The 12,819-nt window shown below is 38.2% G+C and overlaps 1 protein-coding gene across 2 annotated transcripts in view; it reads left to right on the top strand.

The window, feature by feature from the left end:
* Positions 1-352: 352 nt before the first annotated feature.
* The window catches only part of ulk3 (unc-51 like kinase 3), a 38,637-nt gene continuing 26,170 nt past the window's right edge, over positions 353-12,819 (top strand). The window contains exons 1-7 of one of the 2 annotated variants that reach the window (XM_062023349.1): positions 353-457; positions 906-1,050; positions 3,523-3,663; positions 3,754-3,874; positions 7,105-7,200; positions 10,361-10,504; positions 11,856-11,938. In XM_062023349.1, the coding sequence (XP_061879333.1) occupies positions 946-1,050; positions 3,523-3,663; positions 3,754-3,874; positions 7,105-7,200; positions 10,361-10,504; positions 11,856-11,938 (690 nt within the window). In that variant the 5' untranslated portion in view covers positions 353-457; positions 906-945. The remainder of the gene's footprint in view (positions 458-905; positions 1,051-3,522; positions 3,664-3,753; positions 3,875-7,104; positions 7,201-10,360; positions 10,505-11,855; positions 11,939-12,819) is intronic. The other variant, XM_062023339.1, reaches the window with a different exon arrangement.

The raw sequence follows: 12,819 nt of genomic DNA, 5'->3' as shown, positions 1-12,819 counted from the left end.
GTATGAGATACATGGTTATAATTATGACATTAACAGTTATAATTATGAGATAAGAAATTTTAAAATTATGAGATAAAAAAGTCGAAATTATGAAATTAAGAAAAGTCTTAACTATGAGATAAAGTCATAATTATGAGATATTTTACACAACAGTCACAGTAGCAGCTCTAACCTTAACCCTAACACCTATTCCCTTTAAAACACGTGTTATGTAAATTAATACAACATATTAACATTCATTATTATAATTATTATTATTATTATTATTCCATTTTTATTTACAGTACACACGACAGGTGTAATGCAGTACTGCAGTACAAACGCTGGGAGGCGGTGTCACCATTTCGATGGGGTTTCAAGTCACGTGACCGCGGCACCGCCAGGCGTGTATGCCGACTGACAGCGATGTAAATACTCACTTTTCCCCGGCATATATCATGGATTCTCAGATGTGAAGGTGCGTAAAACCTGCCCTATTCGGTATAAAGGACACAGTTTAGTCCTACGGGTAGTGAACAGCTTATTTTGACAAAGTGTCACAACGAATTACATGTTATGGTGCACCAACATAGCTTTCTAGCTAGCCATAACTTACTGCAAGTACTTGTGTTTATTATGTACTAATTACTCTTTACTATTTAGTTTTAATACACTTCCAAGTGTTTAGTTCCTCATCTTGCTAGTCTTGTTTAGCCAAATCAATGCAGTATTGCTCTTTAACCAGTAAAAAGTACACACCCAGCTTCCTTCCTTTTTTATTATGGTTATGCCCTCATGACTGCTTCAGTCATTGTTACAATATTACAATAATGTACTTGTGGACTCGTGGAAATGAGAGATAGAAGTTATAGTACAGGTTAAGAAAACATGTGAGAATGACAGACTGTTTGCTAATAATGTACTAGTTTGCATGTGCAGCCAAGACCTCCTGGAAAGTCGGTGGGCATGGCCTCGTCCTCCAGCTTCGCCCCTCCGAAACTGGATGATTTCATCCTGACGGAGCGGCTCGGCAGTGGCACCTATGCCACCGTCTACAAGGCCTTCAGAAAGGTGAGATTCGACTTAACGGCTCCTTCTTGCTTTCACTTCAATCGACCAATCAATCAAAGTTTATTTATATATCCCTAAACCACGAGTGTCTCAAAGGGCTGCACAAGACACAACGACATCCTCGGCTCAGATCCCGCATCAGGGCAAGAAAAAACTCAACCCAATGGGATGCAATGAGAAACCTTGGAGGGGACCGCAGATGTGGGGGACTCAACCCCCTGGGCGACCGGTGCAATGGACGTCGAGTAGATCTAGTTAATAGTGTGAGAGTCCAGTCCATAGTGGGGCCAGCAGGGAATCATCTTGAGTGGAGACAAGTCAGCAGCGCAGAGACGTCATCAACTGATGCACAGATGAGTGGTCCACTCATACTTGCCAACCCTCCCGATTTTCTCAGGAGACTCCCGAATTTCAGTGCCCCTCCCGAAAATCTCCCGGGGCAATCATTCTCCCGAATTTCTCCCGATTTCCACCCGGACAACAATATTGGGGGCGTGCCTTAAAGGCACTGCCTTTAGCGTCCTCTCTCACATGAAAAGGAGACTATTATATATGTCTCCGTTATCCATAGGTTTATCTATAACCCATAAAGTAGGCAGGCACGGAGCTATTTCTCAGCGTGTGTTTATTCCAGCCGGCACATTAATACATTGACACACAACATCCGGATTCCCATCATGCATTGCTTCAAAACTACGGCAAGTAGTAATGTCCAAAAACATAACAGAAACGAAGCAGAAGAACGAAGAAGAGACATGGCAACGACGAGTAAGAAGAAGAAGTACGCTTGCAAGTTCCAAAATGATTGGAAAAAATTATTTCAGTTCATCCAGGACAGCTCGAATGGGAAGGGGTATGCTGCCTGCAAATTTTGTAGATCAAAGTTCTCCATTGAACACGGTGGCCGAACGGATATACTCATTCATGAATGGATTATATACACTACCGTTCAAAAGTTTGGGGTCACATTGAAATGTCCTTATTTTTGAAGGAAAAGCACTGTACTTTTCAATGAAGATAACTTTAAACTAGTCTTAACTTTAAAGAAATACACTCTCTACATTGCTAATGTGGTAAATGACTATTCTAGCTGCAAATGTCTGGTTTTTGGTGCAATATCTACATAGGTGTATAGAGGCCCATTTCCAGCAACTATCACTCCAGTGTTCTAATGGTACAATGTGTTTGCTCATTGGCTCAGAAGGCTAATTGATATATATATATATATATATATATATATATATATATATATATATATATATATATATATATATATATATATATATATATATATATATATATATATATATATATATATATATATATATATGTGTGTATGTATATATGCATATATATATATATGTGTATGTATATATGTGTATATATATATATATATATATGTATATATATATATATATAAGAAATACTTGAAAATATATACACCCGCCGCTCCCGAACCCCAAACACCCCCCCCCTCCATCTCCCGAATTCAGAGGTCTCAAGGTTGGCAAGTATGGGTCCACCCCAGGTCGCGACTTTGCACAGCTAGCGCGTCATCTGTGGTCACATAATAACCTCTCCACGCAGGAGAGGGGGGAAGAGCAGTAAAGAGACTGGTCTAAAAAGGGGGGTCTATTTAAAGGCTAGTGTATACAAATGAGTTTTAAGATGGGACTTAAATGCTTCTACTGAGGTAGCATCTCTAACTGGAGGGCATTCCATAGTACTGGAGACCGAATAGAAAGCGCTCTATAGCCCGCAGTCTTTTTTGGGGCTTTGGGAATCACTAATAAGCCTGAGTTCTTTGAACGCAGATTTCTTGCCGGGACATATGGTACAATACAATCAGCAAGATAGGATGGAGTTAGACTGTTTAGTATTTTATACGTAAGTAGTAAAACCTTAAAGTCGCGTCTTCAGTGCACAGGAAGCCAGTGCAGGTGAGCCAGTATAGGTGTAATATGATCAAACTTTCTTGTTCTTGTCAAAAGCCTAGCAGCCACATTTGGTACCAACTGTAATCTTTGGTAACACTTTAGTATGGGGAACATATTCACCATGAATTAGTTGCTTATTGAAGTAAAAAATACTTAATTTAGAGTTATTTGGACACTCGGGGAACATATAAGAGTTAGGGTTAGGGTTACTAATAAGCAATAATTCTGACGTTATTGAGGGAAGACTCTTAGTTAATGGCTTACTGGTTGTATAATAAGGCCATGTAGAATAAAGTATTATTAAGTACGTAATAATGACTAATTAAGAGCCAATATGTTACTAATTTGCATGTTAATAAGCAACTAATTAATGGTGAATATATGTTCCCCATACTAAAGTGTTACCTAATCTTTTAATGCTAGACATAGGGAGGCCCGAAAATAATACGTTACAGTAATCGAGACGAGACGTAACGAACGCATGAATAACGCATTACTCCCTATTATCGTCCTATATATGACCACGACTCTGCAGGGGGACAGTCGAGAGGCGGTGGCTGTGAAGGTGGTTGCAAAGAAAACGCTCAACAAGGCGTCCACGGAGAACCTGCTGACTGAAATTGAGATTCTCAAGACTGTGCGTCACCCGCACATTGTCCAGCTGAAGGACTTTGTGGTGAGCAGTTTCACAAGTGTTTGCGTTGATTGACAAACAATATAATGAACCCCCATTAAGATAATAATGCTTAATTTTGGTGCCATTTAGTGGGATTCCGATAACATTTATTTGATCCTGGAATGGTGTTCTGGTGGAGACCTGTCCCGTTTCATTCGCAGTCGTCGGATCTTACCGGAAAGAGTCGCCAGGCGTTTCCTGCAGCAGATGGGTAAGTCAATGCTTTTGTTGTGCTAGAGTGCTGTTTTGTTTTCAATATTGCTTGAAGTGTAGCACGTCATGTAGGACTGAAAACTGTATCATTATATACCGTATTTTCTGGACCATAGGGCGCACCGGATTATAAGGCGCACTGCCGATGAGCGGGTCTATTCAGGTCTTTTTAAATACAAATGGCACACTGGATTATAAGGCGCATTAAAGGGGTCATATTATCATTTATTTTCTAAATGTAAAACACTTCCTTGTGGTCTACATAACATGTAATGGGGGTTCTTTGGTCAAAATGTTGCATAGATTATGTTTTACAGATCATCTTCAAGCCGCTTTCTGACAGTCTCTTCAGGATGCGCTGTTTTGTGGGCGGTCTTATTTACGTGGCTCACCTTCGACCATACTTACCAACCCTCCTGATTTTTACGGGAGACTCCCTAATTTCAGTGCCCCTCCCGAAAATCTCCCGGGGCAACCATTCTCCTGAATTCCTCCTGATTTTCACCCAGGCACACAATTGAGGGCGTGCCGTGATGGCACTGCCTTTAGCGTCCTCTACAACCTGTAGTCGCGTCCGCTTTTTCTCCTTACAAACAGCGTGCCGGCCCACTCATATGTTGTATGCGGCTTCTACAGACACACGTAAGTGACTGCAAGACATACTTGATCAACAGCCATACAGGTCACACTGAGGGTGGACGTATAAACAACTTTAACACTGTTACAAATATGCGCCACACTGTGAACCCACACCAAACAAGAATGACAAACACATTTCGGGAGAACATCCGCACCGTAACACAACATAAACACAACAGAACAAATACCCAGAATCCCTTGCAGCCCTAACTCTTCCGGGCTACAATATACACCCCCGCTACCACCAAACCTCCCTCCCCCATCTCCCGAATTCGGAGGTCTCAAGGTTGGCAAGTATGCCTTCGACAGCGTTTTCTCCCCGTTATCTTCGTCGTAGCGTGCAAGAACGGGAGTGGAAGAAGTGTCAAAAGATGGAGCTAACTGTTTTAATGACATTCAGACTTTACTTAAATCAACAACGGAGCAGCATCTCCTCATCCGTGGCTCACTAGTGCAACAACGCCAGTAATGTGTCCCGTGAAAAAACGTCCGACCAGAACTCTCTAAGAACTAAAGTTCCGTGGGTGAATTATGTAAATCCACTACACTGGTAGTTTTTAGCGCTTCCATAGCGAGATATAAGTTAGAACTTTACACTACTTTATATTAGGGCTGCAACTAACGATTCATTTGATAATTGATTAATGTGTCGATTATTACTTCGATTAATCGATTAATAATCGGATAAAAGAGACAAACTACATTTCTATCCTTTCCAGTATTTTATTGAAAAAAAAACAGCATACTGGCACCATACTTATTTTGATTATTGTTTCTCAGCTGTTTGTACATGTTGCAGTTTATAAATAAAGGTTTATTTAAAAAAATATATATAATAATTTTTTTATTTTTTTTAAAGCCTCTGCACATGCGCATAGCATAGATCCAACGAATCGATGACTAAATTAATCGGCAACTATTTTTATAATCGATTTTAATCGATTCAATCGATTATTGTTGCAGCCCTACTTTATATTAGAAATGGCAACAGCAGATGGTGAATGTCACATAACAAGAAGATAGTGAAAAAAAAGAAGCTTATCCACTACGGCATCGGCACGGACTACAGTGGCGGACTTGCACAAATTTTCAGGACTTATGCAGATTTCAAATACACATCAGCAGGTACCAGAAGTTAAGAAAAGTTGGTTTTGCATAATATTGTGTAACAAAATGCCAGATAATATGTCTGCTAATGGGTGCCATTTTGCGGTCCTTATACGCCCACCATAGTAATACTTGTATCTCTGACTACGGTAGCCCTAATGGGCCGACATTCCATCAAGTGGTGCGGCTTCAAAGTCTTACTAAAACATTTTGCCAGATTTTTGAGTGCCATGTGTAATGTTCTTTATTTTCAATGGTGTTGTTTACTGGCGTCATATTGCAGTCTACACGTATCTCTTATGTGTGACTACCATCTACTGGTCACACTTATCATTACACCATGTACCAAATAAAATTGCTTCGAGGTCGGTAAGCACAACCAGAATTATTCCTTACATAAGGCGCACCGGGTTATAAGGCGCGCTGTCCAGTTTTGAGAAAATGTAAGGATTTTCAGTGCGTCTTATAGTCCGAAAAATATGGTAAGTGTTTTGTATTGGTCGATATCGATAATTATTTATATTGTTTATGAACCATCAAAAATAAGTACCAGGAGAAAAACATATTCAATGTAAACATTTTTATTTCAAATGTAACATTCCTCTGATTATAATCCCATCAGCTATCAAGGCAGAAAGAAAATTAAATGTCAACACGAGCATGGAAAACACTCAAACAATGTAAACAACATTCTAAAACCAGATTGAACACTTAACAATAATCTCCTAAAAATGAAGGTACAAAAATAAGGAATATGTAAGAAATACTTAATAAAGTGTAACAAAATAGTGCAAAGTGTTCAAATGTAAACATAGAGAGCCCTTAAAAAGAACTATTTGTGCAGGCTTAGTGCCAGTAAGTTACAAGTGTGTAACATTTAATTTGGTCTGTTATTCTTATTTAAGTATAGGAAAGGAATGTATGTTATGCAGTGATTATCATCTAAATATTATTGGACCAAATTAAAATTATTTTAAAGTAGCACATATGTTGTATTTCTAATTTATTTTGTTCATGCAGTCCTTCATTTTAGTTCCTACATGTTGTTTTCATATACCCGCATAGGGAACGGACGAGGGTTAAACATTTTTTAGCGTGTCCTTCTCATTGCTCACTGATCACTTCCTGCTCTGCTAGGTTACCAGAGGGCAAGTGCCTTTGTTCATGCAACCAACCTTGCTTCGTAACTTCCGCTGTTTTCCAACCAAAAAAATATATTTATCGAGCGTTTTATCAAACACATTTTTTATTGATATCAATTACGTGTCTATCGCAATTTATATTTATATCCTTTTATCGGTGCAGACCTGATGTCATGTCAGTAGCTTCTTCACATCCATAAGCTATTCCTCATTTACTGAATGTTGGCAGATCTGTTGGAGGATGTTCCAGTTAAAACAGTAATCTTCTCCGGAATAGGACAGTTTTGATCATTTGATGCAAAGTGTTGGTCATTACATGCTGTGTAATCTGCACCAACAGCCTGTGCTCTCCAGTTTCTACACAAGCGAAACATCTCCCACTTGGACTTGAAACCACAGAACATCTTGCTCAGCGGCTCAGTTCTCAAACTAGCAGGTAATCACACACACACTCAGCCGACCGTCACAACTGGACCACGGTCATTGTGTGCTTTATCAAGATCATGCCAATGGAATGTTAAAGTGTTTTGACATTTTTCTATTTATTGACTATTTACACCTTGATGGCCAATAACTAATAAAAACAACTTCCAGACCTATTGATTTAAATTGCCATTAAATAGCCTTGTATAAATCAATAGCAATACTTTACTTTGTGATGCATCACTTATTTTAACATTAGTACTCCCAGGGTTTTCTTACTCCCCCTGCAATTCCAAGAAGGCAGCCAAAAGACTATTAATTTAAAATTTACCACTCAACGACCGACAATTACCCATCTTTCTATTATAAATGCAGCCATTACATCGGAATGTGGTGGACCACTCGAATGCTCAGATTAGGGAAAGGGGTGTGCTTGAATTGAGAGAAGCTTCACATATTTTACTGAGAGTTCTCATGTTGCTGTAAAACTGTAGGCAATTATAGCTGTATATATTTTTAATCTGATTAGAAATACTGTTTTTTGTGTAGTCCATATTCAAATCAATGGCAGTTTTGCAAACTTACACAACATTAGATAGTGTTTTTGTTTCTGTCCAATTTTCTTCTATTTCTCAAAATATTCCTATAGTAGATTATTGTTCAACAATAACATTACACATTTTTTTTGTAAAAAAAATAACACATTTTTGCTATATTTTTTACAATACTTAAAATCATGTAAAATGTCATACATTTTCTTGTAAATTGTAAACTTTTGTCTCAAAATGTTCCTGCATTGCATAATTCTTGTACAATTACAATCTTTTTCCTACAATATTACGAATCAGAGGGGTTAGTGCGTCTGCCTCACAATACGAAGGTCCTGAGTAGTCCTGGGTTCAATCCCGGGCTCAGGATCTTTCTGTGTGGAGTTTGCATGTTCTCCCCGTGACTGCGTGGGTTCCCTCCGGGTACTCCGGCTTCCTCCCACCTCCAAAGACATGCACCTGGGGATAGGTTGATTGGCAACACTAAATTGGCCCTAGAGTGTGAATGTGAGTGTGAATGTTGTCTGTCTATCTGTGTTGGCCCTGCGATGAGGTGGCGACTTGTCCAGGGTGTACCCCGCCTTCCGCCCGATTGTAGCTGAGATAGGCTCCAGCGCCCCCCGCGACCCCAAAAGGGATAAGCGGTAGAAAATGGATGGATGGAATACGAATTTAATTTTTTTGTTTTATAAATATTTGACTTTAATCTTGTAAAATTACATACTTTTGTCTGGTAAAATATTTTATTCTCAGAATATTCCTAAAAATTATAGTATGAATACATTTTCTCACAATATTGAAACTTTTCCCTCCCAAAAAATTGTGACTTCTCTCATAATATATTTGATTATGTAAAATGGCATAACTTTTTCTTAAAAAATTATATTAAGATATTTATACACAATTCTTATAACATATTTTTTTTCTCTCACAATAATGTGTTTAAAAAAACAAAAAAACTTTCACAATAATTTGACTTTAATCCTGTAAAATGGCATAATCTTTTCTTGTAAAATTTCAACTTTTTTTCTTAAGATATTTCGACATAATTTTTGTACAATGAAAACGTTTTTTCTCACAAAATGTAACTTTTTTCCAAAAAAAATTACTTTTTTTCATAATATATTGGACTTTATTCCAAAATTTTATTTTATAAAATAAAAATCTCAGAATTATTTTTATTTTTTTTCAAACTTTTTCTCACAATATTGCAACTTTTTTTTTTTTTAAGGGGTCTTATGTAGAAACACCATGCCAAATTGTGCTAAGGTGACAAATGAGATGGAAGCGGAAGCAGAACGTTGAAAATAAATGGATCATACTCATATGGAGCAGTTGCCTTATTTACGAACAATGGTGACAAACTGGGCGGTTCATACCTGAGTTAATCCAGCTATTTGGCTGCTCTTTGGGAGTTCTAGTGTTAAGTACGGTATTATAATGTCATGTATACATTTGGTCATTTATACATTTTATAATTTTACACAATTCATATTTTTAATGTTTTATTTTACTTCCCCTGAGCTCATTGTAAACCAACATGTGGGGCGGTATACCTCGGTTTGTAGAATGGCCATGCCAGCAACTTGAGGTTTCCAGGTTCGATCCCCGCTTCCGCCATCCTAGTCACTATCGTTGTGTCCTTGGGCAAGACACTTTACCCACCTGCTCCCAGGGCCACCCACACTGGTTTAAATGTAACTTATATATTAGGGTTCACTATGTAAAAGCGCTTTGAGTCACTGGAGAAAAGCGCTATATAAAAGAAATATGTATGTGTGTATGTATAAACATGGCGTCGATAGCGTGGGACTTCTTCACTGTTTTAGAGGAAGACTTTTCGTGTGCTATTTGCACCAAATGTTCAGCAAAAATTCCCCAAATAGACAACACAATGCAAATATTGACTGTTGAAATTAAATGTAATTAAATGATTTTAATTAAAGTGTATTTAATTAATTTATTTTAAAAATTTAAATGTAATTAATTTGTTAAAATTTTCTTTTTTTTGTTTTATTTTGTTTTGATTTGATGGATTTATCCCTGCAATTTTGTGTCTTAAATTAAAACGATTAAATGCTTGTCATCTGAAGATGTAAAAAAATATGTGTACTGTATTGCAATTTTGTTATTCTTGTAACCAGGCCTGTGTGTTTATTTCCGTACCTGACGGTTTGGGCTACAACTGTTGTCTTCCTCAGAGGTTGTCATGTGATGTTGCTGTGACGTGTCTGGTCAGCTGATTTAAACCGTTTTTAGCTCTGTCTTCCTGCTTGTAACATCACTTGACAACCTCTGAGGAAGGCAACAGTTGTAGCCGAAACCGTCAGGTACGGAAATAAACACACAGGTCTGGCTATAAGAATAACAAAATTACATAATTGTTTGAAGACCTAATGAACCTCTTTGGATTAAATATGTGTATTGTTTATTCCTTTTGTTTTCATACGCAAATGTTTTCTACACAATTCCAACGTCTTGACTCATTGACTGGCAAGACTAAGGTCACAAAATATACATTCTCTGCTGTACCTTTTCCCCCGTCACACATTGTTTTTATCTGATAACAGCACATAATGACCATCTCAACCTAAACTGTAATTCTTCTGACGATTGCCCTGTCAGACTTTGGCTTCGCCCAGTATATGTCACCGTGGGATGAGAAGAGTGTGCTGAGGGGCTCCCCTCTCTACATGGCTCCTGAGATGGTGTGTCGGCGACAGTACGACTCCAGAGTGGATCTGTGGTCGGTGGGGGTCATTCTTTATGGTGGGTACTGTCTTTTGCTTTGGAGTTGTGGAACTGTGTCTGGCGCATTCAGAGCGATATGGAAGTGAAGGAAGTAACATACAAAACCCAAAACCAGTAAAGTTGGCACGTTGTGTAAATGGTAAATAAAAACGAAATACAATGATATACTGAGAAACTTATTTTTTTTGTTGCAAATAATCATTAACTTAGAATTTAATGGCAGCAACACATTGCAAAAGAGTTGGCACAGGGGCATTTTTACCACTGTGTTACATGGCCTTTCCTTTGAACAACACTCAGTAAACGTTTGGGAACTGAGGAGACCAATTTTTTAAGCTTTTCAGGTGGAATTCTTTCCCATTCTTGCTTGATGTACAGCTTAAGTTGTTCAACAGTCCGGGGTCTCCGTTGTGGTATTTTACGCTTCATAATGCGCCATACATTTTCAATGGGAGACACGTCTGGACTACAGGCAGGCCAGTCTAGTATTCACTCTCTTTTACTACAAAGTTACGCTGTCCATACAGAATGTGGCTTGGCATTGTCTTGCTGAAATAAGCAGGGGCGTCTATGAAAAAGACATTGCCTGGATGGCAACATATGTTGCTCCAAAACCTGCATGTACCTTTCAGCATTAATGGTGCCTTCACAGATGTGTAAGTTAGTGATTGAGCACTAATACACCCCCATACCATTACAGATGCTAGCTTTTGAACTTTGCACCTATAACAGTCTGGATGGTTATTTTCCTCTCTGGTCCGGAGGAAACGACGTCCACAGTTTCCAAAAACAATTTGAAATGTGGACTCGTCAGACCACAGAACACTTTTCCACTTTGCATCAGTCCATCTTAGATGAGCTCGGGTCCAGCGAAGCCGGCGGCGTTTCTGGGTGTTGTTGATAAATGGCTTTGGCTTTGCATAGTAGAGTTTTAACTTACACTTACAGATGTAGCGACAAACTGTAGTTACTGACAGTGGTTTTCTGAAGTGTTCCTGAGCCCATGTGGCGATATCCTTTACACACTGGTGTCACTTTTTGATGCAGTACCGCCTGTGGGATCAAAGGTCACGGGCATTCAATGTTATTACGCTTACGTGCAGTGATTTCTCCAGATTTTCTGAACCTTCTGATGATATTACGGAGCGCAGATGGTGAAATCCCTAAATTCCTTGCAATAGCTGGTTGAGAAATGTTGTTGTCAAACAATTTGCTCACGCATTTGTTCACAAAGTGGTGACCGAAAGTCCCGGGCTTGCCGCTTACACAACGTGCCAACTTCAGTGGTTTTGGGTTTTGTATTTTAAAATACAATTTCTGAATGATTACTCTTTCTACAGTCCCATATGATTATTGTTTATGCGTACAGAGGCACTATTTGGGCGTGCTCCCTTTGCTTCAAAGTCATACTCTGAATTGGAAGAGAAGATTCGGAGCAACCAACCCATTGAGGTAAGCAATACTAAAGTTTCCCATCTAAATAGACCTGTGTGAAGTTGGCCCCTCGTACTTATCATTGCAAATATTCAATTTAAACTGCCATTTGTTTGTGCTGTTATGTTTTTTAAGTTATTCTATAATGCATTTTCTGACTGGTGACGTTATCCAACACCCCCACCTTGTCAAAATCTCTCCAAACTTGTCCCTTTCTTTTGTGCTACGTTTGTGCTGCACATTTTTTTTGTCTTAACTGTTATAGTTTTATGTTATTAACATGTTATCATTCATAACCAGCTCCCCAACCTTGTTAAAATATCCCCAAACGTGTACCATTCATTTTTGCTGCAACTTTTTTTTTGTCTGTTACAGTTTTTATGTTATCAACATGTTATTATTTATAGCAAGACCCGCCACTCTCACCACAACTCCCCCACCTTGTCAAAATCTCCCCAAACCTGTCCCATTTGTTTGTGATACAATTGTGCTGCACATTTCTTGTCTAGGTATTATAGTTTTTATGTTTATGGTTATTAACATGTTATATTATTCATCTTATGGGACTGGTTATAAATAATAACATAAAACTACACTAGTAGATAAGATTAAAAACTAGAATAGTTGGACAAACATTTTTGCAGCACAAATTTTTGGGACAAGTTTAGAGAGATTTTTTCTTTACCAGGTGGGTGGGGTTACTTATGAATAATAACACTTTAATAACATAAAACTTTAATACACCAAAATATTTTGCAGCATAAACGTTTGGAACATGTTTTAAGGAGATTTTGACAAGGTAAATGGTAAATGGTAAATGGATTGTACTTGTATAGCGCTTTTCTACCTTTTTTAAGGAACTCAAAGCGCTTTGACACTATTTCCACATTCACCCATTC

Source organism: Entelurus aequoreus, linkage group LG02 (assembly GCF_033978785.1).
Source record: "Entelurus aequoreus isolate RoL-2023_Sb linkage group LG02, RoL_Eaeq_v1.1, whole genome shotgun sequence".
Classification (NCBI taxonomy): Eukaryota; Metazoa; Chordata; class Actinopteri; order Syngnathiformes; family Syngnathidae; genus Entelurus; species Entelurus aequoreus.
The sequence above is the reverse complement of the archived record's forward strand: the minus strand, read 5'-3'. Positions and strand labels throughout refer to the sequence as shown.